Source organism: Peromyscus californicus, unplaced genomic scaffold, assembly GCF_007827085.1.
Source record: "Peromyscus californicus insignis strain IS unplaced genomic scaffold, ASM782708v3 Scaffold_6__1_contigs__length_162567912, whole genome shotgun sequence".
NCBI classification, from domain to species: domain Eukaryota; kingdom Metazoa; phylum Chordata; class Mammalia; order Rodentia; family Cricetidae; genus Peromyscus; species Peromyscus californicus.
The window spans coordinates 108,666,293-108,692,536 of NW_026294584.1; the positions used below are offsets into that span (position 1 = coordinate 108,666,293).

Consider the following 26,244-nt stretch of genomic DNA (forward strand, 5'->3'; position numbering starts at 1 on the left):
CTAAGTCAGGTGTTCTGTGGGGTCAGAACGATCTACAGTTGCCATGTTTTCAATTTCAAATAATTGAGCTAATCAAGCATATAACAAGCAAAAACAGAATAGAAGTTAGAAATGGCAGGATGATACCAAACATCATCAAATTGGGCACTTACCACATCCAGTGGATGACTGGAGTAGCCCGATTTGAGAAAGCAAGCAAAGAAAACATCAAATCCTGGTCCTACCATATCCAGCAGAAATTGACTGGGAAGCTTCTTGGAGGCAGCCAGCTGGAGTTTCCAGGTGAGAGCTTCCTCTCTGTGGATGAGCTCCCCATTCCCGCTGCAGGCATTTTTATGCCGTGGGATCAACAATGGTAACCTATGTTGGAAATGGCTTAACTTCTAGCTGTTCTAATGGGTACAATGTTTTTACTCTTGGATTCTTGGGCTCTTCTTTCTCCTTGTCACAGGGCCGGGGGCGGGGGGGGGGGGCAAGCCTGTGACAGACAAGGGTACCTGGATGATGCTTTGAAATAAACATGCTTGGGTCTGAAAGGGGAGAGTCTATCCCACTGCTAGAGCCAGAGTCTAATAATTAAACAGCATACAACTATTCACTGATGTATTGTATCAAGAAACACCCAGACAATTCTACATGGGTTTTGAATCAGTCTGAGTCATATTTTCATGTGGGGAGCAGGTAGGTAGTATGTGTGCTTGTATGTATGTGTGTATATATATGCACATGACGGTACACAGGCCTGTGTGTGCACCTGTATATGGAGGACAGGTCAATGTCACTGTCCTTCCTCCAGCTTATTATTTGAGACAATCTCTCACTGAGCCTGGAGCTCACTAACTCAGATACAGTAGCTGGCTAGCAAGCCTTCGGGATCATCTTACCTCCAGTGCTAGGATTACAGATGAACACAGCCATGCCCGACTTCTTACACGGGTCCTGGGAATCTGAACTCAGGCCTTTAGGCTTGTGTGGCAGGCACTTTAGAGGCCCCTGGTTGGTATTTTCTATTGAAGGACCCAGAACTGTAATGAAATAGAACCCCAGCTTCTATTCCCCAGCAGATGCTGGGAGCAGTGCTCCCTCTTCTAGAATCAACAAGTTCCCCTAGAGAAAATGCCATGGACTCCAGCCTCGTGTCTCTGCCCTGTGCTTCTTTTCCCCACATCTTGGCCCAATACCTCTTCATGACCTGAGCCTTAGTTTATATATACACACTACATGTATACAATTCTCCACTCTGAGTGTCAACTGAGGGAAAGTCGTTCCAAATGACAAACTCTGCCATCACTCAGGACATTTTACTTTTCTTGAATCCAGGAGAAGCTTTTCAAATCCAGTCTAACTCATATTACACACAACAAAAAATTAGACACTTTTAGAGGATGCTTCAACAAAGAAACTCATGGAAGTAAGTGGAATACAGCCCCGAGCAGACCCAAGAGCTGCAAGGAATTTAATGACCAACAAATTTGGTCTTACTACAAAACCAAAACCAAAACCAATGGGGGACACAACCCCCCCTCCCCATGGAGGAACAGCCTTTGCCCAGGACAGTTAAGCATCCCCTCTCACGGTGAGAGGGCTTCGGGAATGACTTTGGTGCCGACAACAGCTCCTCTTGCTGTTTTCTCTCCCCAGACAACACACTGAGAGATTCTGGATGACTCTCCAAGCTAGAGAAGATTCTGAATGATTCTCCAAGGTAGCTTTGCTTTGCTTTGCTTTGCTTTGGGGTTTGTTTTTGCAAAAGGGACATATTTCGTTTCTAGTTGGCAAGGCAGAGACAAATATTTCAGAGGAGAACAAAGTCTTCTCAAAGACTAGAACTCAGCATGACTCGGGAGCTTGACCAAACATCGCTCACAATGGACTTAAAGTTCTAAAATATGAAAAAATGTCTGTATCATCCTCCATACCTATCACCCTGGCATTTGGCATGAAATGCTGCTGCAGACAACCCTACATGGCTTCCCATACCTGCCAAGTGTCAGACCAGTGTGAGGCGGGGCCTGTCAATCGTCACCTGAGAAGTTATTTGCTCCTGTTCTAAGGCTCAGGGATGACAATCATAGAGCTTCAAGCTAAGCGAGAATAAATAAAAAATAAAATAAAGAAAACTTTTAAAAAAACATGAAATAGTACTGAGGGAAGCCTCCTATTTTGCTTTTGGAGGTTCATAGAAAAAATCCATTATATTCTAAAATAAATGGAGTCCCTCAAGGCTGTTCCTCTGGTAGATAAATTCACTGTTGCTGAGAAATCAGAGAGAATGGTTTCTCTGAAATGCTAAAGGCTGTGGGTTTGGTTGTATTTATTAAGCAGCCAAGGATAAAATATTGATTGCAATGTTTCAGAAATCACAGAGAATTATCCATGGAAGGAAATTACTTTCAACAGCTGTAAGTAGAACTCTAAAGAGTGGTCATAACAGCTGCGTAGAAAAACTATTGTTTACTGTTAATTGCAGGCCCTAAATTATTGACAGGGAGTGCTATACAAAATGATGAGAAAAGCTAAAAGGCTGATAAATTAACAATCATATAACACAAATGTCAGGAAACATAAAAATCTAGGCCTGTTAAGGTTAACTCTTCCGTATAGATGTTCTCTGAAAAAATAAAATAAAATAAAAAATTGAGATTTAATGAAAAGCTTTGTCAATTTCTAGTTGAAGGAGTCTGGGAACTTTTCAGAGTTTCAACTTCAGTTTCCTCATATCTGAAATGGGGCATATGCTGGTGACCATCTTAATGAACAGGCACTTGATAGGATTTGGCATAGAGCAAACCCTTCCAATTCATACCCATAAAATGAGCCCTTCCTATTCATAACCCAGGAATTTCATGGGTCTATGTTGTTTTTTGTTGTTGCTGCTGCTGTTGTTTGGTTGGTTGGTTTGGTTTGGTTTGTTTTTTCCAGACAGGTTTCTCAGTGTAACAGCCCTGACTATCCTGAAACTCACTCTGTCGACCAGGCTGGCTTCAAACTCACAGAGCTCTGCCTGCCTCTGCCTCCCGAGGGCTGCGATTAAAGGGATGCACCACCACTACCCAGCTGGGTCTATATTGTTATTGGTGATATTACCATATAATAATCAAGTTTTACTGCACTGAAATACAGATAACAAGTGAGAAAATGAAGTGGTCCCCAAGAAAACATGCTAGTCAAGGAGGACGGAAGTACAACATTTTAGGAGATTTGGGACACCACGATAAACCATTCTGAAATTAGAATGCTGCAGATGCAGGACCAGGACAGTGTATAGTGTATACTGCTGCAGATGTGACCGGGACAGTGTATACTGTACACTGCTTCAGATGTGACCGGGACAGTGTATACTGTACACTGCTTCAGATGTGACCGGGACAGTGTATACTGTACACTGCTTCAGATGTGACCGGGACAGTGTATACTGTACACTGCTTCAGATGTGACAGGGACAGTGTATACTGTACACTGCTTCAGATGTGACCGGGACAGTGTATACTGTACACTGCTTCAGACGTGAACGGGACAGTGTATACTGTACACTGCTTCAGATGTGACCGGGACAGTGTATACTGTACACTGCTTCAGATGTGACCGGGACAGTGTATACTGTACACTGCTTCAGATGCAGAGCTGGGACAGTATACAACGGTTCCAGAACTTACATCCCGGAAGTCAGAATCTAAGGGTGATTGTGCTCTCAGCTTGCTTGTAGGAATCACTTTCATTTAACTGACATAGAGTTAGTTACTGTGTCCAAGTGACTGTCTGAGTTCTCCTCCCACCCCTCAGAAATGTCCGTCTCTGCGGCCTTTGTGTGCTTGTCCACATCCGCCCATCTCTGAATCTGCGTTGTTCTCAGGGTCCTCGCGGCTTACTCTGCTGGACACCATGAACTCCTTCACTCACACATGACCTTGGTTTGGCTTAAGCTGAAAGGATTTTTATTACTGTGCGTGTCACTAAGGAAGTCAAGGAATACTTGATATCTGGCACAGTGGAATCCAGCTGCTAAAGTGATCGCTATAGGGAATCTGGTTTTGTGTCTCAGCTCTATTTTCCAAGGTACTAGAGAGTTCTCTTTACAGTAGCAAGTTGACTACCAGAGGCTAACATGCCAATAAAAAAGGGGTTCCTTTTTCCAATATCTCCATCATATTTCTGGTACCCAAATCTTGCTAGGCTGATGTGGGTCCCTCATCTACCATGGAACCAATCACTGCACCGAGGCAACAGATCAAACACTCAGCTAGAGCTCTGTTGTACGTCCATTCCTGGTATTAGAAGGTAGGAGTTCATCACATTCAAACCAACAGTGTGAGTGAGGTTAGGGGGGCTACGGTGACTCCCCTTCCAGAAAAAAAGGTGTGTTCTATTAGCAAAATGAATGCTAAGCAAACAAAATTATAGTATTGCATACACCAGTGTTGTAGGAATCTTAAATGGTCTTATAATAAAAACCCGGAGCCAGATAGTGGGGTAAATACTGAACGATCAGAGAGACAAGGGAACAGGTCACAGCCGCTTCTCTCCTCGCTAACTCCACCAATCCTCTGCCTGAATGCCCTTGAGTCCTCATCGAAAGGGCTCTAGTTCCTGTCTCCTCACGCCTTACATGCCTTTCTCTGCCCAGCCATTTCCCTTCCTATCACTGGGATTAATGGCAGGTGTGCTTCCCAAATACTGGGGTTAAAGGTGTGTGCCACCACTGCCTGGCTCTGTTTCTCTCCCAGACTGGATCAATCTCATGTAGCCCAGTGTGGCTTTGAACTCACAAAGATCCAGATGGATCTCTGCCTCTTGAGTGCTAGGATTAAAGGTGTGTGCCTCCACTGCCTGACCTCTATGTTTAATCTAGTGGCTTGTTCTGTTCTCTGATCTTCAGGCAAGTTTTATTAGGGTACACAATATATCACCACATACCAGTTCTTACCTGTACTGCCCCATCTACCTCTCCTACCCTTATGTGCATTCTCTTCAATGAAACCAGCAGGTCTCCTCCCTCCCTCACCTCCACACACCCCGCCCCCCAAAATCTTCACCTTCATCCTATGAGACTCAGCTCCATGGTCAATTCCTATAAGAGATTTTCCCTGGCTAGCCACAACATTGTAACTGCAGGCAAGATTAGAAGCCCCCAATGACCCTACAGTTCCTTTTGGTTGTCCCTGTTATTTTGCTGATATTCATGCCACAGTCCTCACTCCTGGACTAACCCTCTTGAGCACAGCATCTATTAACCCAGCCTCCGAGTCTGTACAATTAGCGCAGTTCTTGGTGTCTAGTCTGAATGAATTTGTGAAAGAAATTTTAGCTTGAAATTGACCCAAAATTTCACACACACACACACACACACACACACACACACACACACACACACATACACACGAGAGAGAGAGAGAGAGAGAGAGAGAGAGAGAGAGAGAGAGAGAGAGAATTCAGAATAGTTAACCAATCAGAAAGACTCTAAATACGGTTTTAGAACAGAGGTAGAGGTCTAGAAGTATGCTGCAAGGACTAAACATTGTTGCTACAGACACTGGGATGAGGGGAGCTCCCAGGTGCCATGGGCAGCAAAAGCACCAAGAGCAGCAGGTACCTTCTAGATGCAATGGGATTGTTCAGTAGTTCATCATCTGCTACAGATATTCTACTGCGTACTTGATCATTTCCCATCACACAGGCAGTCATATGCATTGAAATATATATTTGATATGTGCATTGCATATGTGAAATAAAAGTTCACATCAGTTTGCCTTTTCTATAGTGTCTTTTTGGCAAAACATCAACAGTGTCCAGAAAGTGTGACTAAGGTTGGAAAGATGCAAAGCCCATGATACTCCCCTTCCACAGCATCTGCTTTGGCTTCAGACCCCAGACCGAGATTCTCAATAGCTCCCTTCAAGATGGCATCCAAGATGATATAAGTTCCCACGACATTTGCTTCTCTTATATGAAGTCTAATGATATTCATGGCTCCCCCAGACTCACTCCATTTCCCAGGGGAGCATACATTCAGCATCTCAGGAGAGCTTAAGGCAACAAGGGTTGGGGAAACCTTTAGAGAAGCTAATTTTGTATTCACAAAGGAAGCAGCAGTGGCCAGGTCCTGCCAGTAGGTGAATTTACAGCACATAATTCTTTCAGAATGAGATATGCAAATTAAATCAATTAAATCCTGGCTGTGCTCAGCCATTCTAGAGCACACACACACTCATGGTCACATTAATTGAAACGGTGCAGGAGTCTTAGATTCAGGGTAATAAGTTGTGCCTGAGACAATCAACAGGCCGTGCATTCAGATGAGGGCTGAGTAAGAAGAACAGATGTTAAATCATTCAAGGATCCGGGACTGCATGCCAGAGAGGCTGGCCATGTGGTGCTGACTACCAAAAAGGGGTGCAGTTTTCAGTAATAATGACAGGGCACACAGTTTGCTCAGCGGAGGAGCTGCTCTCTCTTCAGACACCAAGCTGACGCAAGGATGAGGAAGGGCAGTGATTAGGACCTTGACTTACCTTGAAATGAAAGAAATAGTTTCAGTTTCAGAACAGAACAGGGTTGACGTTGGAACTCCAACAACTATACACGCATTCCTGATTGCCTGAGATAGAAACATGGGTGCACCCTAGATTCCTCCCACCCTAACATCTCTTTCCACAGCTAACCTTTCTCTGCCTCCTAATCCTGCTCTTATTTCCTCAGCCTTCAGTCCTCACTGGCCCTACCACCCGAGACCAAAACCATCAGCTCTCTTCTCCTGGATGTCTCAAATTAGCTCTTATTGATTTGCCTGATTCTACTTCTGTTTCCTTCTGATCCATCCTCCTTGTAGAAGCTTTAATGTTCTTTTATAAAAATTGAATCGTGTCCCTCCCTACCTAAAAATTCAATTGCCTTCCCCTTGCGTTTTGAACAAAATCCCAGCTTTGTATGGTGATCTAATTAGCAAAGCAAAACAGGCTGCTTCATGTGGTCTGTGAGCCCAGTTGTCCTCTGTGCATCCATCCTACCACACTGCTCCACTTCAGTATCCTCTAAGACAGTAAGCCCTTTCCTTCTCAGACCATTTATAACGCTGTTCCTTCTTGAGATTGTCCCATTCATCCCAGGCTCACTCCTGACCTCTTTGTGTGAGGAGTCCTTCTTGCCTTATGGTCATGCCTTAAATGTGATCGTGATGGGTCCTTTTCTAAACACGGTACCTAAAGAACACCCTTTCCTATTCCAAACCCTAAGACCTGAAGTACCACCTTCCCCTAGAGCAGTGGTTCTCAACCTTCCCAGTGCTGCAACCCTTTAATACAGTTCCTCATGGGGTGGTGACCCCCAACCATAAAGTTATTTTTGTTGTACTTCATCACTGTAATTTTGCTACTTTTATGAATTGTGATGTAAATATCTGTGTTTTCCAATGGTCTGAGATGACCCGAAGGGGTCGTGACCCACGGGTTGAGAATCACTGCCCTAGAGTCGGCTGGATACTTTCTATGGTTTCCTCATTACCAGAAGCTGAGAAACAGTAACCACAATTCACATCCTGGCATCTGAAGCCCGTCGGTGCCTAGACCACAGCAACGCGAGATTAAACACCCAGAGATCTTCTCCTGCTGGGATCCATTTCCTCTGTCAGCAGGCACACTGCAAAAGGGATGGCAGGAACCCACTTGAGTTGATTTGTCTTCCATCTAGTCAACAGGGCGAGGCAATTTAGCCTTGTACATTCTAACTGAGTCTTAATGACCCAACCCAGGGAGATCCCCATTAACATATCAGGGAGATTGGCTGAGAACTTTGATTGCCCCTCTGGAGATCTATTAATCCATGATTTATTAATCTACTAGAGGAAGATTTCAGCAGCCTTAGCATGAGGTCATTAATCCTTCAAATATCATTTTATCTCTTCCCCCTTCCGGCCCACTTCTTAGAATGACTTCTGATGGCTGTTGTCTCTGAGGTTTCGTTGGCTCGTACTCTGCCTATGTACCCTTCAACCTAGACCTCTGGGTGTCCAGAGTGCCCTTGACAGAATTGTCACTGTAGATTTAACTAACTCCTGTACTTCTTAATCTGATTTCATATGTCTTGGTCCTGTAAAGGACTTTAATATACTCAGTTGTAGCTTCACATTTTCTTAACTGATTAATTTACCCCTATAAGTGATATCCATCTTATGGAAACACACTCAGTTGATAAATATGCTTGAGAATAATTATGTAATAGATACCATCTCTCTGTCCATATGCTGAACATAGTCCATCCAATCTTACTTTACATGGTTTTTAAATATTTTTCCAAAAGACAGAATCTCACCTCTTTTTAAAATTTGTCTTTCTTGAACTGGAGAGATGGCTGGGCAGTTAAGAGCACTTACTACTCTTGCAGGGGACCCAGGCTCAGTTCCTAGTACCCATGTGATGCCTCACATCGTTTGAAATTCTCTGTCGGCTCTTGTATGCACATGGTGCACAGATATACACCCAAGCACCGGCACAGACACATAATATAAATATCTTCAAGTTGTCTTTCTCTGAATTAGTGAAATCAGAGGGCATATGTAATAACACAATCAGGATCACTACTATTACATCCTACTTAAAAAGTGCCTATGGACTAATGCCAGAGTAGAATATTGGCAATATTCTGTAAGTTAGCTTCCCTTCTCTGCTTGCATCTTTTCCCATTTGCTCCTAGTTTCAGTCATCCAAAGCCAGTCAGTTCCCAGTGTCTGGAGACAGAGTCTCTCAGAAACCAAGCAGAAACTTGGGATCAATCAAATTCCTAAGGTTAAATAATAAAAACCGACAGAGCAGGTTTCAGGAACTTTGGGGCAGTGATTACTGATCCCCCAACCTCAAGGACTTGGGAGACACGGCTCCATCTGTAAAGTGTTTGCCATACAAAAATGAAGACCTGTGTTTTGTCCCCGTCTTACGTTAAGGACACAGCAGAGGTCTGCAATCCCACTGGGGGAAGCCAAGACATGTGGACTGGAGCTCACTGGCCAGCCAGCATGCCCAAAGGGCTGGGCTTCAAGTTCAATGACAGACCATGTCTCCAAATGCAAGGTCGAGAGCAACTCAAGAAAGCACCCAATGTCAACCTCCAGCGTCCACACGCCGTGCATGAACGTGCATATACAAGCATGACCACATACACACATACCACACACAAAAAAATAAGTACATAAAAATTGAAAAGGACAATTATGTCTTCAATTGCTGCTGCCACCTGAGTGCTACCCTTCAATCTGGTGTCACGTGCTTAAGGCAAAACCGTTGGTAGGAGAATTGTATGGGCAGAGCATAGCTCATGCAAACTTAACCCAGTAAGCAAGCTGCATGCAGAAAGGGGAGCAGACCCTTGAGAGATCTATGGGTCTTTGGTAGGAGATGAGACTACAGAAATAACTAAGAGCATGCCTTTCTTTGGCCTTGCCGGATCAGGATCTCATCGGGATTACTGAACTGTGGACATCTATGACACATGTGCTGAGCATTCTTATAGTTATGACATACGCAGGGGTTACCAAGAAGGACCATAGCTTTGTGGAGCATGAGGTCAGCTTTCAGGAGGGCTTCCTGGTCAGTTGGGTCTTCTTTTCAGGACACAAGCCCTTTTTCCAAGCTCACAAAATGCTGCTTGCTAGAAGCTCACATAGGCATCCTTTCCCAAGAACTGTCCTTCCCTATCTAAGGGTGTACTTCCTATCAGGACAGCCTTATCCAATGGCTGGCTGATACACAATTACAGAGAATCACTATTATTCCTCAGTTGAAGACATCACTGTAGGCCCATGCCAGCCTTGGAGCTTCTTTGGGGGTCAGGTGCAAAACTGCAGTTTCAGCTCACTCTCTGCCTAATTCAGCTTTCTGCACTCCCTTGAAGATGATGTTCCTGAAGGCACTCCCCAGAGAGAGTCTATTTCCAGCCTGTATAGCTTCCCTTGATTTCACAAAGGGAGCTATACAATAATAAGTGGCCATGTATAAGATAGGGTTGTATCCAAGACAACCAAATACAGTGATGTATGTGTACTGCATGTCCAGATACTTTTCCACATTAGATCATATGCTGCCTTAACAGGCAGTTTACACTTTGTAGTTCTATTTTTAAACCCTTGAGAATTTCTATCAAGTCAGGTTAGTTCCTTCCCTATTAATCGCCTAAATTGCCAGGCCCCTTAGCATCATCTATCTATCTATCTATCTATCTATCTATCTATCTATCTATCTATCTATCTATCATCTATCTACCTATCTACTTACCTACCTGCCTATCTATCTACCTATCTATCATCTATCCATCCATCCATCCATCCATCCATCCATCCACCTACCCTTCTGTCCATCAATCTATTTACTAAGAGCTGCACAGATTGCATGGTTAACTGCCAGACTCAGCAGCAGGTGCACCCAGAACCACCATCAGCAAAGCACACCAAGTTCTAAGCACACTCTCCAATGTGAAGTACCGTGTGATGGCACAGGACTCGCTGGCACTGGATGCCTCTACACGTGCTCTTTGCACCTGGGAACCCAGTGGGATGTTCAAAGGCTTGGGCCCTCCCCTCTTCCCATACCCGTCATTCACAGACATTAGACCTATGCATTGGTCTAAAGGCTCTTACTGTTTATTCCTACTATATTCTTTGTTGTCTTGCAGAGGCTTTATCCTACCAAATTACTTGGACATCTGCCTTTATCATCATTTTCTTCCCCAAGAACCTGTTAAGTCACTAAGATTTTACACATAAAGCACTCCCTGGGACCCCGTGAGAAAAGAGTAGCTATACACACACACTTATAGTTGAGTATATTACACAAAGAAGCCCTTCTGAAAGTTAAGCTCACACTCCATAAGCTATGGGTCTTCTCTAGACGCACTGTATCTGTCATACTTTCATTAGAAGAACACTTGTGTCGTAGCTATCCACAAGTCAGTGATCCCAATGTGAAAACGGTCCTGGAAGGACAAAGGGACAGTCTCATTTTCTTCTGTCTCCTCAGCTCCCAGCAAAGAAAATATGCTCATAAAGAATTGAAGAAGCTTCATAAAGCAGAAAGGGCAACAGGGAGAGATCAAAGGAGGAGGGGTCAAAGGGCAGAGGTAATTTTGTTTTATATCAACACACAGCAGACACAAATATGCTCATCCACAGAATGCAGGTATAGAGTAGTCCCCCTCTTCCTGTTTCCCATACAGTCGTTAATAAATATTTATAGTAGCCTCACATGGGCAAGACCCTGGGTTCAATCCCCAGCATCACAAAAAGCACATATGAATAGGTGTGTGTATATTAGTGTATGCCAGATGGAGAAATAATGAGTCACGCATATATGGTCTTGACCAAGAACTGAAACACAGAGGCATCCTAGTCTGTTACAGGGCAGGAGGTACCCATGGTGCCCAACACTAATTGGTCAACAAGGCATTCTGCACATGCTGTGGAATTTGACTAATGTGAAGGGGGATGAGACTCATCACTCAGGTAAATGGGCATTGATGTCACTGACTGTCCTCCCAGGATGCTGCAGGGTAACGTCCCACTTAATGACTCATTAGTCATTTTCAGGTGTAGCTTGAGCTTTTTCCTCGCTAATTAGGTTGACCTTTCTAGGGGCGAAGATTTATACTGTGAATATATCACCTGCTTCAAAACTCATCTGTTTGTAAGTGAAATGGTGCTGTGGCACCCCAGGGGATTGGCAGATGTAGTGACAGGCGCGCTCCTTCGTTTAGAACATTTTCGTCACCTTGAGACCATTTAAGACTTTTAAAAACTGGCCTAACCGTTTCAAAACCTTAGGACTTCCTTTAAACACAAACACTGCTGACCAGAGCCTGATTTGAAGTCAGCCTTTAAAAGGTGTTTGGCTGACTCATCCTGTTTTAGGTGGATTTCCAAGCCCCAGAGTGGAATGACCAGTAGTGATAGAGATTGCCTCAGTTCAGTGTCCCTTAGCAACCACAATTTCACTTTCCTGTTGCCATAACAACTATGGGATGAACATCAAGGTCATCGAGCTCACTGAGCCTGTCAGGGAACTCAGCCGCTCTAACTTACCTGGCTCCTCTTCTCTGTTTGCTCTCACAGGAGACGCCTTACAGAAAATGGCATTTGTTTCTCCCATCTGACTCTCCATGGTTTTCTAGAAAGCAATCTATGAAATTACACAAGATAATCCATGAAGGAGGGAAGGCCAAGACCTTGGCTCATGCACTGCTGTAGTCTCTATAATCCGGCATTTACACTGCACTGCATAGATGCCGGGTTTGTTTTAAAAGAATAGAGAGAGTACATATGTCAGGGAAAGGACTTTGAAGTACTGAAAAACTTCTTTTTCAATGTAATGTTTTTCCTGTTTTATTTTCTGAGAATTTCATAAATGAGTACTGGAGTTCCATCACTTCTACTCCACCCTCTCCCCATCCAACCCTTGCAATGTTTCCCACCCTCCACTCCCTCTCAAATGCACGGCCTCTTGCTCTTTAATTATTACTGTTGCACACGTGTATATGTATGTAAGTATATACAATACAATCTACTGAGCCTGTTAGCTGTTGCTCATATATATGCATGTATGTATGTATATATGTGTGTATGCATTTATGTATGTATGTATGTATGCATGTATGTATGTATTTATGGCTATCCACTTGGCATTTGACAACCTCTCACGGCCCTGGAGAAGACTTAGTCTCCATCTTTCAGCAGCCAGCAATTGCCTGTTGCTGTTGCCATTGCCCTTGGTTGCCTCCCAGAACTGGAAGGTAAACTCCTATTGCTGGAGATATTCGTCATGATTGTTAGTACTCACTTCGCAGTGTCTGAGACAAGAGAGGGAGGCTGAATCTGGAGATCTCCACAGGCCCTTTCAGGACTCACGTTCTGTGAATCTCACCAGGTCTTAGTTTGCAAGCATTTTCTTTCAAGTGGGAAACCAAAGACAGCCCGGCACAGGCTTGCCCAGCAAGTGTGAAACAATCAGCTTCTCGGAACGAAGACAAAAGCCTGCTCTTCCTGTGAGCTGTGTGCTCCTTCCTGTGTGTAAGCAGTGGCAGTCCATGCGCCGCATTGCCCAGAGTGAATATGCATCGAGGAAACCTTCCCTTTGTGTTCTCTTGGGAATCATCAATAGAAAACTTTAAAAATGGGTTTTCTCCTCAGACTTCACCAAAATTCCAGAGAAATCAGCTGGATATTAGCTGATGCAACATTAGGAGACATTGTCATTCATAGCTATTTTAAGGCAGATAAGTTTCCCAGCAAAAGGGACTCTTGACGCTTGCAGGAATAAATGATTCTCAGTATATTCTGGGGAAAAAACTCACTTTCTGCTGAAATGCAAGATGATTGATGGCGGAATGCAGAGGGCAGAGTACAGCCGGGAAGTTTCATTTTAGGGCATGCACCTACAATCATTAATAAGAGACTGGTTTTTTTTGCCGGGCGGTGGTGGCGCACGCCTTTAATCCCAGCACTCGGGAGGCAGAGCCAGGCGGATCTCTGTGAGTTCGAGGCCAGCCTGGACTACCAAGTGAGTTCCAGGAAAGGCGCAAAGCTACACAGAGAAACCCTGTCTCGAAAAACCAAAAAAAAAAAAAAAAAAAAAGAGACTGGTTTTTATTTTTATTTTTTGGTTGACATTATTATGAAATCATGTGGTTTTCTGTTTTGCCAAAAGCAGCCCCAGCTCAGGTGATATTTTAAGCCATCTGCTCCCTTTTTGGTTCTATTGACCCATCCATACACGAAAGACCAAATGTGGCTGAACATGGTCTTCTTCCCTCCCTTCCTCGAGAGGCACATCCTCAAGAATTTCCGCAGCAAAGTCTCTCCAAAAAGGACCATTTCTGTAGATGAAAATGTTTCCTGGGAAGAAGGGGGCACTGAAGATGGGAAGGCTCCCTGCCTTGATGTTTCTCAAGGGAGAAAAGTGGCTCTTTACAGAGAAACGAGACACCTGCAACTTGTGGCCCCTCCCACTGTGGGTGCTGGGGTCTGAGCAGTATCTTTAGAGATGCAAGATGACAGCTGAGCAGCAAAAAATAAATTCCTTATAAAGGTACTAATCGAAACCAGTACCTGGCACATAGTGGACATTTCGTGAATTCTCTAAGAAGGAATTCATGAATCCTAACAGCCGCAGTTAACATGCAGTGAGTGAATGGAGGTGGGGCCTAGCTGCCATACTGAAGAATTCAATCAAATCCATCCGCTCACGGACGCGCCCGCCGTGCAATTTAAATCTCACATGTGTCACCGAGAAGGTATTTATGTCTCTCAGGCTCTGCCATGCTCTCCTGCTGACACAACAGCTCTATAGGCAGACAATTCTCCCACCCTCGTTTTACAGGTAAAGAAACGAAGCCAGACATTAATAACAAACTGGAAAGCATCTAGATAAATGACTACGGTGTTGGGGTTTATGGTGGTTTGAATGAGAATGCCTCCCATAGGCACATATGTCTGAACGCTCCGTCACCAGAGGGTAGCACTGTTTGAAAGGATTAGGAGGTGCAGCCTTGTTGAAGGAAGTGTCTCACTGGAGCTGGGATTTGAACTTTCAAAAGCCCATGCCAAGCCTAGTGTCTCCCTCTCTGCCTGTGGATCAGGATGCAGCTCTCAACTATTTCTCCATGTCTGCTATGCTGCTGACCATGATGACAATGGACTCACCCTCTGAAACTGTAAGCCAGCCCCCAGTTAAATGTGTTCTTTTACAAGAGCTGCTTTGGTCATGGTGTCTCTCCACAGCAATAGAACAGTGACAAAGGGATTAAATTCAGTTCTCCCAGTTCCCAGCCCAGTGGCCTTATCTTAAGGAGGGAACTTTCTCCAAGAGCGATATTAACTCAGAATTATTCATTTAGAAAATTCAGTTACATAGTTAGAATTCCTGGCTGGAGTGAAGGAAGATGGAATGGATCACCTTGGGAAGGAGGATGTATTGTAACGCTATGGAGGGCTTGGGGCCAGTGGGTAGACAGAAAGAAGATGGGGGTTGGGAATGGAAGTGTCTGAGGCCATGGTGCTCAAGGTAGAAAGCACAGCAATGTTCTCCCTTGGTCAGACCGGGCTCTTGTCATTGGCATTACCACCAGCTGCCATGGGAACTTTTTCAAACATCTAAGACAAAAGGGGGAGATGTTGTGGGTAGCTGTTTTAGCTATGACCTTGAAGCCCTGCCCCTAGTAAGGCAGCAGGTAACTGTTACACCTGCCTATGACCTTGAAGTCCATGCCCCTGGGGCGTGGCCACTCAGGTCCCTTAAGACCTGGGATGCTCGTACATGATGCTTTCTTTGCTCCCTCATGGTTTGGATGCTGGGACTGACCAGGCAGATCAGCATGGGACACAGCTCGGCCTTCCTGAACCCTACAATAAACACCCATGCTGCAGTGAGTTACCCCCTAATAAATTTCTTTGCTCATTAATTAGACTTCACAGATTTCTCACTTTAATCTTTTATCACTAATTCAAGATTTAAAGTCCTGGGAAATTGTATCTGATTGACTGAGTTCAAGTCCCAGATCTCTCTCCTAACTTAAGAGTTCCCATGACAGCAATAGCCCAGTTCTCTCCTTTAGGTTGTGACATTCCATTGAAATTCTCATGGATGGGGTCTTCAAGAAAGCTTAGTGGGTAAGGGTGCTTGCCACAAACCTGACAACTTGAGTTCAATCCCTGGAACCCACATGGTAGGAGAGGATCTACTCTTGCAAGTTGTACTCTGACTACCAGGTGCCTACTACGGCATGTACTCATACCTGCCTGCCAAACAAAATGCTTCAAAAAAATTTAGAAGTTCTTGTGGATTTATATATAACCTGAGACAGCGAGCCCTCCACTTCCATTGGCTTTATAACCCTTCATTTTCTAAGGTTAGATATTAGCATTTTTTTTTTCCGGAGAATTGCTCCTTTTCCACTGAGTGTGGGTTCCCAGCATTCTGGACCACCCCCTGAGAGTGTGGATGACTTCCCTTCACTATAAGAAGCCAAAGCTTGTGAAGTCCATGGGGATGTATTTAGGAATGAAGTAAGCCTTCACTTTGTCTCTGTGGGTCTCACCTGATAACCTAGGGAGCCCTGGATTGCACCAAACTATTAACTTTTCTTGCTAAGAATATCTAGTTCTTGGCTTCAGAAATGCTTATCAGACCTAGAGGTATTCTAGGTCACAAGTGGTACCCCAAAAACCGTCTGAGGCTGCCAGAGGGGAAAACCACCTCCTGCATTCTAAGGTCATGTGGCTGACCTGCACCTTCCCCGGCTCCTGACCAGAACTTCGGGAATTCATGTAATCCTTCTTGGCAGTAACAGCCTGGGAATGGGAATGCTGTACACACTGGTGCGTGTTATTAAAGTCCTCTGATGGAAGCTGAGAAAAAGACACTCAGATGACACACCTGTGAGGGTGTTGTCCTGTGCTGGTGACCACCTACGCACCCCAAGGTGATGGGCTGCCTTAGACAACGGCAATAGAGTAAAACGTACTGAGAGCTGGAAGTCAGATCTTAGTCATTGCTGCTGTACCGTGCAAATGCAGACATTCCTGCATCCATCCTGAGTACACACATCGGAAGTCTTACTCCTATGTCAGTGATCACTTCTCACGATAAAGCCAGCTTGAGGTATAGTTCTGTTTTTAATCATTCTCTGCAAATATGCAAATGATGAAACCAAATATGTACTGAGTACTGACTAAGGGCCTAGCTCTTTGATAGGATTCTAGCAATGACAAAATGTGAAAAGGAGACATGGATCTGGGTCTGAGAAAGATGTTAGTCAGACAAGCACACAAAGAGGCACAGTGCTGGGAGACTGCAGCAAAGGCCCCCAAACCCTGCAGAGCTGGGAGACTGCAGCAAAGGCCCCAAACCCTGCAGAGCTGGGAGACTGCAGCAAAGGCCCCAAACCCTGCAGAGCTGGGAGACTGCAGCAAAGGCCCCCAAACCCTGCAGAGCTGGGAGACTGCAGCAAAGGCCCCAAACCCTGCAGAGCTGGGAGACTGCAGCAAAGGCCCCCAAACCCTGCAGAGCTGGGAGACTGCAGCAAAGGCCCCCAAACCCTGCAGAGCTGGGAGACTGCAGCAAAGGCCCCCAAACCCTGCAGAGCTGGGAGACTGCAGCAAAGGCCCCCAAACCCTGCAGAGCTGGGAGACTGCAGCAAAGGCCCCCAAACCCTGCAGAGCTGGGAGACTGCAGCAAAGGCCCCCAAACCCTGCAGAGCTGGGAGACTGCAGCAAAGGCCTCCAAACCCTGTAGCACCATGAGACTGCAGCAACGGCATGGATCACTCTGGGACAACAGAAAATTATGAATTGTCTGCAGAGAAAAATAATGCTCATGTCAGAGAACTTTAGTAGCAGTCTCCAGGGGAAACCAAGGAAATGGGGGCGGACCAGCTAGGTTAGACAGCGGCATGCCACGCCCACTTGAGCATCCTCCTCTCCAAGGCTCCCAGACAGACCAAGAATACAGCTAAGAATGAAAAATGCCCAGTCTTCTAGAACGAGGAGCATAGCCAAACTCCAAACAAAGACATTTCAGAGGGAAAGTCCTGAGTGAACTCAAATCAGGTCAGCTTGTTCCCATCAAAGGAGTTCACGAGCATCTGCACATGTCATTGAACCACCAGCACGAGGCAGAGCCCGGGGGAGGCTGAAGGAGAACCCTGAAGCACCCTCATTGTTTGCACAGAAGGAACAGGATGAATCATTCGTTCAAGGGCACAGTCAGATGAAACAGGCAGATCACGCTCAAGGACGTTGACTCTCAGCAGATGCAGAAGAGCCGCACGACTTTGGAGAAAGCATTCCACACCATACAAAACAAATAGTAACAAGAATGTGGCTGGTACCGATGCAGAGAAGACTGAACGGCATTGAGAGAATTTGTGGTTTGGAAATCTCTAGAAGTTCTTCCTCTAGAGGGAAGATACACAACAGGGATGAAAAGCAGTAGTTATTACGTCTCAAAGTTCAGAGCTCAGACAGACAGAACCAGTGCAGGCTCAGTCACTGGCCAGCTTGAAGGGACAAGACTGCAGGTCATTGCTTTACCTTTTTGTGTTTACCTGTATATGTGTGTATGTGTGTGTGTTTGTGTTTGTGTGTGTATGTGTGCACATGGTGTGTGCTTACATATGTCTATTGTGTGTATGCATATTTGCATGTGTGGTAGTATATATGGGTGTAGATGCAGGACATGTGTGTGCACATGTGTGCACACATGCACACTTGTAGAAGCCATAGGCTGATGTCAAGTGTTTTCCTCCACGTTGTCCACCTTATTTATTGATGCAGACTCCTTCACTGAACTCTGAGTTCATCAATTTAATTAATTTAGCTAACTAGTTTGCAAAGGTACCTCTGTTTCTGCTCCTGAACTCCAGTATTACAAGCAGATCACAGTGCCACTCAGCATTTATATGGATGCTGGGGATCCGAACACCAGTCCTCATGCCTATGGAACAAGTACTTTATCTACTGAGCCATGTCCCAACCCTTCTGAACATTTCTTTAACAAGAGACAATAATACCTCTTGCTTTAGGGAATATTTGTAGGGAGATAATGAATGGAGGAACTTTGTGTTTTCTGGTCTGAGCTAAACATTCAATAACTCTTAGCTACTGTCATTACTGTCATAGTTCTGGGGTTTGATGAATGGAGAAAATGTAGACATATCTGGCTTCTGAGGACCCCAGCCTCAGCTTCAAATAATAGTCAACTTGTACAGGTATTAGCTGTGTTCCAGGTCTTGTGCAGAGTCCCTCCCAACATTAAGCTTCACTCACAGGTCAGGAGACAAGAAAGACTATTACATCATGTGATACAGGCCAACACTAAGCTGTGACAAGTTAGACAATGTGTCCTGGCTCATGTGTCTGAGAAAAAAAGGGTCAGCCTTGTGCTACTTGACTCCTAGTCCCCACACTTTACATCAAGAAGGATTCTTAAGCTGTCCAACTTCAGAACTGCCTACATACACAGAGAGTTCATCTCAAAACTCACACCCAGAACCTCATACTCAGAAAGGCTGATGGAGACCCAGTAAGTCTAGAGATGAAGGGAATTCAGAAACCCCAGCTTTAGGGGACCATGCCATTGGGGTAGAGTGGACTGCATCCCCATCCCTAGAACCATGTCATTCAGATTGACAGTGTCATGTCTCCTGTAGAAATCAAAGGATTGTTTTTCCTGCAGAACTAGCTCATTGGGGACCAGTAGTGACTCCGCAGGGAGGTATTCACTAGGGTGCAATCTCCTGCCTCAAAGTACAAAGTCTGCACAGACATCAAGGCCACTGCAACGTTAACATAAGCCATTAGAATCTCTTGGTTGGACTGAAGATGTAGCTTTGTTGGTAGAGTACTTGTCTAGCATTCATGAAGTCCTGGGTTCAATTCCCAGCATCGCATACAATGGACTTGGTGGTGTGCTGCTATAATCCCAGCATTCAGGAGATAGAGGAAGTAGAATCACAAGTTCAAAATCATCCTCAGTTTGAGGCTAGCCCAGACTACATGAGACCTTAGCACAAAAAGAAGTAATAAATAAACTGCGGGCTGTAGCCTATTCTGTAAAAAGTACCTTGATCTTCCTACACTAATGACATCTATGCCTCAACCTTCCTAATCCATCCTGCTCCCCATCCCAAGCATGCTAAGCTCCCAATTAATAACCACCCCTGTTCTCCAAGATCATGGTCATCCCAGACCCTCAACCACTGTCAAGGAGACAGTAAGCGCTCTCCATGTGCTGCAGAGTCAAATGTTCTCATTATGTTGTCGACACAGGCTCGCAGTAGGCTGTCCAGGAGTCTTGATGCACTCTGGGCAAAGACTCACTACAAGTCAAAAGTCTACTCTGGAAACATATGCAATAAACTGAGTGCTCAGGAAGCAGTCTCTAGGCCTGTGAAAAGCGCCAGAGCTGAGGGTTGTGTAGATGCAGCAGCCAGCTCAGTCCAGATGAAGCTATCCCTTTCACCACATGATCCTAGCAAGTCGGCAGAGATGTGTGTGGCACCCAGGCCAGACACGCCCAACAGTGTTCAAAGTCACTGAACACCAAGTAAGCGTTTACTCCAAGCTAGCAATTAATATGCACTGAAGCCATTTCCCCCACCCCACCCCCTTTCCTAGTAGAATATCCCAGCAGCCACCGCTCCTGCCTGAAGCAGCTATAAACTTTGTTTAGACAAGTGTTTGAAGCACATTGTTCCTACAACAATAGAAAAGACACTGAGCGAAGGCTCTTAGCTCTGACTGATGTGTGATACAGCCCAAGGTGACATATTATAAAATACTCAGTTGAAACAATGCACCTAGCAAGAGTTCTTATGCAAACACAAGCACTAGCCATTGGCAGCGGTTTCCTCCCCGTCTGCTCCGGCGTTCTGCACTACCGCTTTTGTTCTCTCCACACAGCACTCTTCGGGCAGGCCTTCTTCCACCAACGACTTCTGTGTGGTTTGAATGCAAATGTGGGCCTCTCTCAAAGACAGATTTATTTTTTTTAACTCTTTTTGGAAAGTTTAAGGGCAATGCCTTTTGAAATCCACTACACTGTTTTTCTGTTGAAAGGAAGGAATGCCGGGAAGCAATGCCATTTCATAGCAATTTATTTCAGTTGGTCGGATAGAAGGATCTATCTCTTCAGGATGCCAGTGAACAAAAGGCAAGTAAAAGACCACTTTCGTCATTGCTCCCAACCCCTGCCCAAGGACACGTGTTCAAAGCCACTTCTCAGTATATTGTATATCTCACTTAGTTTCTGGTTGCTGTGACAAAATCAACTTAAAGAAAGAAAACTTTATTCTAGCTCACGGCTTGAGAGGTTTCAGTCCGTGGCCAGTTGGCTCCACTGTTTTGAGGCCCGTGGAAAGGCAGACTACTGTGGGGCATTCAACAAAACTGCTTACCTTTTGGTGGCTGAAACACAGAGGAATGAGAAGGGGCTGAGGCCCAGGGACTTCACGTCCTTCTAAAACGTCTTACCTCTTTAAGATTTTACCGGTTCCAATTTGTGTTATCAGCTTCAGACCAAGTCTTTAGCATGTAAGTCCTTAAGGGACACTTAAGATCCAAAGTACAACCCTATCCTATCCCTGAATTCAAGGGGTAAAGCAAACAATGAAATTCAATACAAGCAACTAAAGTTGGGGGATGTGGACTCTGGGAAAGTTTTCTCTTTCTCAGCTTGTCTCTCCAAGTGTCCCCTAAACTTACATTTCTGTGCCATTGAGGTAGTTTACTCTCTCTAGTAAGAGGCATTTCCACATTTTTATAATCCGGTCCTTGCCCCATATTCTTCTTGGTTAATGGCACACTCAGGATTCACTGTGAAAATGGTTTAATTCTTGGTGCTGTGGTGATTAAAGACATTCAGGTGACTAACATGCCCTGGGCATATCTTTTGTGAGGGGGACTCAACAACTCCTACTCACAAAATCCAACAACCACAGAGAGGAATGAACCCCAATCTTCCCTCATTCTTCTGAAGGCCCCCAGAGCAGCCACTAATCATCAGCTGAGGATTAGCATTCTCCAAAATATGGCACCCTCCTGATTTCTGTTTTGTTTAGACTACTGGAAGTCAATGGCAGTCCTTGAATTGCAGATAAAATTGATCATGGGTTTTGAAAATAGAATATGTCTCTCATATTCTATTAGTGAAATTAGTGAAAAGTGGACAGTGGTTTTCTGTACTTCCCTCTTTCTCAGCAGAATTCTATTTTCATTTAAAGAGCTACCTGGCGCCAGGCAGTGGTGGTGCACGCCTTTAATCCCAGCACTCGGGAGGCAGAGGCAGGCGGATCTCTGTGAGTTCAAGGCCAGCCTGGTCTACAGAGTGAGATTCAGGGAAGGTGCAAGGCTACACAGAGAAACCCTGTCTTGAAAAAAAAAAAAAAAAAAAAAAGGGCTACCTGGCTCTGGGAAGCTGACTCCCCAAAGGCCACCAGAGTGGTGTGTGACCTCACTCCCATACACATGTGCATACATGCATACATATACACTTACATACACACAAAAAAAGAGAAGGGTGAGAAAGGATGCCACAGGACAATCACTAACCTCTTCTAGGCATGTAACCTAGCCCCTTCCAGATCCTCAGGACTAGACTTGGAGTCAGGGAAAATACACGCATATTCGGATTCCTAGATTGTTGGGAACTTGAATGGCACTAGTCATCTCCACCTCTTGAAAAAAAGGAACTGAGATGAAGTCACCACTTAGAGGGGAAGCAGAGCCAAGCAGATCCCAGAAACATGCACACGTGTAATGACGTCCTGAACTTCCAGGTCAGATGGTACCTGACGCTCTCTGACTATTCCCTTGCACCAGCCTGGAAATTTTCCTTCCTTCTGGAACAGATTACATTAGGCTTTTCTTCTTTGCAATCAAACAGTCTTTCCACTGAGCCAGAAAGGAACAGAGAGAGAACTGTAGGAGAAGTGCAGCCAGAAGGCCAAATGGGCCTGAACACTGTCTTGTAACTGCGGGAAGCTGGACTAGAGGCGACCCTGCTTGTGTAAGAGCGCTCCAAGCCCAGACCCTTGCTGACTGGGCTTCTTCCCACGCTTCCTGGAAGCACAGAAGATGGCAGCTAGTCACCCCCAAAAAGTGAGAGAGAAGGGAGAGGAGAGGAAAAGAGGGGAAGGGTGGAGGGGGTGGGGGTGGGGGGGTGGGGGACTCTGTGGGTTTTGTCATGCAAATGAAAGCTGGAACCAGGTCAGCTCACAAGATATGACTGCCAGGAGATCAGTATCACTGAGGGACTTTTTGAGGCTGGCTGCCACAGACATTGAGTGTGCCTGAAAGATGTAAGTTCAAAGTCACATAACTTCAGACAAGCTACTTAGCCATCTAAATTTCAGTTTTACTATCTATCAATTTTAAAAAAATGAATACCACAAAAAGAAAAAAGAATGAATACCTACATTATACCTGTTGTGAGAACACTGAGATAATATCCATGAGTTTCTTTAGCCTACTGCCTAATTCCATCAATGGGTGTGTTAATCGGGGTTCTCTAGAGTAACAGAACTGCAGAATGAATATATAATATATATGATATATATGTATATATGTGGTGTATTAGAATGACTTACAGGCCGTGGTCCAGCTAGTCCAACAATGGCCGTCTACCAATAGAAAGTCCAAGAATTCAGTAGCTGTTCTGTCCATGAAGCTGGATGTCTCAGCTGGTCTTCAGTATACACCAGAACCCCAAAGAAGTAGGCTCTAATGCCAGTGAAGGAATAGACTTGCTAGCAAGGTAAGAGCAAGCAGGCAAACGGCAAAAGCTCCCTTCTCTCACATCCGTATGTAGGCTTCCAGCAGAAGGTGTGGCCCAGATGAGAGGTGGGTTTTCCCAGCTCAAAAGATCTGGATTAAAGGTGTGTCTTCCCACCTCAAAGATCCAGATTAGAAGATCTTCCCACTTCGAATCAAGGAAATTCCCTCACAGATATGCCCCTCCATTTTGCGGTTTTAGTTAATTCCAGATGCAGGAAAGTTGACAATCAAGAATTGCCTTCACCGGCAGCAGCTGCGGTGGCTCAGTTCTTCTGTAGCTCTCCCTGTCTCCCTTTCGCTTCCGGAAACATGGCCTCTGGTGTGGCTGTCTCCGATGGTGTCGTCAAGGTGTTCAATGACATGAAAGTGCGCAAGTCTTCAACGCCAGAAGAAGTGAAGAAACGTAAGAAGGCAGTGCTCTTCTGCCTGAGTGAGGACAAGAAGAACATCATCCTGGAGGAGGGCAAGGAGATCCTGGTAGGAGATGTGGGGCAGACTGTGGATGACCCCTACACCACTTTTGTCAAGATGCTGCCAGACAAGAACTGCCACTATGCTCTCTATGATGCAACCTATGAGACCAAGGAGAGCAAGAAGGAGGACCTGGTGTTCATCTTCTGGCCCCCTGAGAGGGCACCCCTTGAGAGCAAAATGATCTATGCCAGCTCCAAGGATGCCATCAAGAAGAAGCTGACAGGAATCAAGCATGATTTGCAAGCCAACTGCTACGAGGAGGTCAAGGACCACTGCACCCTGGCAGAAAAACTAGGTGCAGCGTTGTGATCACTCTGGAGGGCAAGCCTTCCTGAGCCGCCTCCAGCCCCCTGCCTGGAGCATCTAGCAGCCCCAGACCTGCTCATGGGTGTTGTAGGCTGCCCCTTTCCTGCCAGACCGGAGGGGCTGGGGGGATCCCAGCAGGGGGAGGGTAATCCCTTCTACCCAGTTGCCAAATGTCCCCCCACCCCCTGGACCGTCCTTCTCCCTCCACCCTGATGGTTCTGGCCTTCCCAAACTGCTTTTATCTTCTGATTCCTCTTGGGTTGAAGCAGACCAAGTCCCTTCCCAGGCACCCAGTTTGGGGGGAGCCTGCTTTTTTTTAACGACACCCCTACTCCTCATCCCCCCCATCCCATGCTGCCAACTTCTAACCACAATAGTGACTCCGTGCTTGTCTGTTTAGTTCTGTGTGTAAATGAAATGTGGAAATGACCCTCCCTGCCCAGCTGGTTGCCTCCCCTTCCCCTTGTTCTCGGCCACTCATGGAAGCAGGACCAGTAAGGGACTTTCAATTAAAACAAAACAAAACAATAAAAAGGCTAATTAACAAAAAAAAAAAAAAAAAAGAATTGCCTTCACAATGAGCAATAGATGTCAGTCATTATTAGTATCATCATCATTGCTGGTGTGATTGTCATCTTCTCTCATTTGACAGCTGAAGAAACACTGTTGACCATGCCACAGAGACATGGTAATGAGGTCCAGATTTTCTGGATCCGACATGCTGACTTCTCTACTCACTGAGCTTTCATATAGGCACCATGGGAAATAGAGTGAAAAGAGTTTGGAAGGTTAATCCAAAGAAGGAAGAATTAGGAAATTAGAATCATATAAGGGAAAAGGCAAAAGAAGACTCAACATCTGACCTACTGTCGATGACCAACAACGGCCAATAACAAACTTGTCAGTTAAGACTGCTTTGCGTTTGAAACAGCAGAACCCTCCATCCTACCTCTTGCTTTGCCTTACACAGAATGTGTCCATGAAGATAGCTGTAAGCTTTGATTGTGACAGTTAGCTTTAGTCTTTGGTTTCTTGTCTCCATGTTTGTTGCCTCATGGTTACAGGATGACTGCTGTAGCTCCTGGCATCACATCTATACTCCCGAACAGATAAAGGTGGATACTGACAAGCTCTGCTTTGCAGGCTTTCAGTCAGAACTTTGTCAGTGGCTCTCATAGAACAAAGCTAGATGGCAAAAGTCATAGTTTAAACCAATTATGATTGACCCTTGGCCTAGATACATTAATGTCCAAATACAATGCTGATTCTGACTTTTCTGGTGTGTGTGTGTGGGGGGGGTAACTGGGGTGTATGTACTTGTTAGTATGGTTGTGTACAGATATGTGCTGCTGTGTGTTCATGTGTGTAGAGGCCAGAGGTTGGCACTGGGCATCTTTCCTTGGTGGCACTCCATGCTTATTTTTTTGATATAGAAGTCTCACTGAACCTGAAGCTTGTTGGTTAGGTTAGACTGGCTGGCCACTGAGGGTCAGGCATCTCCTGTCTCTACACTCCCTTCTGCCCAGTGCTGGAGTAAGAAGCTGTTTATGTGGGTCCTGTGAATGCTTCTATTTTCGTGCTTGCATGGCATGCACTCTATTGGTTGAGCCATCTCTGCAGGCCCTGGGGGCTAAAATGAAGACTGCCCATACTGTTCTCTGACACCAGACAGGTTCTGATAGCTAGGGGAGTTTCCTCTGGGAACACAGCCACAGTGTTCTGATTTGTTCTGCATTTAGGAGAAATCCTTCCAAAGGTGAGCACTTAGGAAGAGTTACCATAACTCACTAGCTTCTCTGCCAAAGATACCAAAACTGTGCTGAGCCTCTAGATAAATGCCTTCCTGCCATTTGAAGAACATTGCTAATGCCATTTCTCTGTGGCAAATGTCAGAAATATGCCCATATCTCCTGCAGGCTCTTAATGCGCTTCAACAAAACCATGTGGAAATTCAAGCAGAGTTCAATGTTACTGTAGCCACACTCTTCAAGCCTTATATTATTACCAGGTGTCTACACTGCCTAGTAATTCCTTGTTTTTTTAATTCAGTGTAGCACTTCCCATGCTAAGCAAGTCATATCAAATAGTCTCACAATTCCAAACCAAATGTGGTATGCCACTGTCTTAATTATTTTCCTATTGCTATGGCAAAACATCATGAT

General features: G+C 45.1%; 1 protein-coding gene across 1 annotated transcript; it reads left to right on the top strand.

Moving 5' to 3' along the window:
• Positions 1-23,538: 23,538 nt before the first annotated feature.
• LOC128098818 (cofilin-1-like) lies at positions 23,539-24,616 on the top strand. Its single transcript, XM_052720251.1, has one exon. It carries the CDS (start codon positions 23,612-23,614, stop codon positions 24,083-24,085), a length of 474 nt encoding a protein of 157 aa, XP_052576211.1. The 5' UTR covers positions 23,539-23,611; the 3' UTR covers positions 24,086-24,616.
• The last annotated feature ends 1,628 nt before the right edge of the window (positions 24,617-26,244 follow it).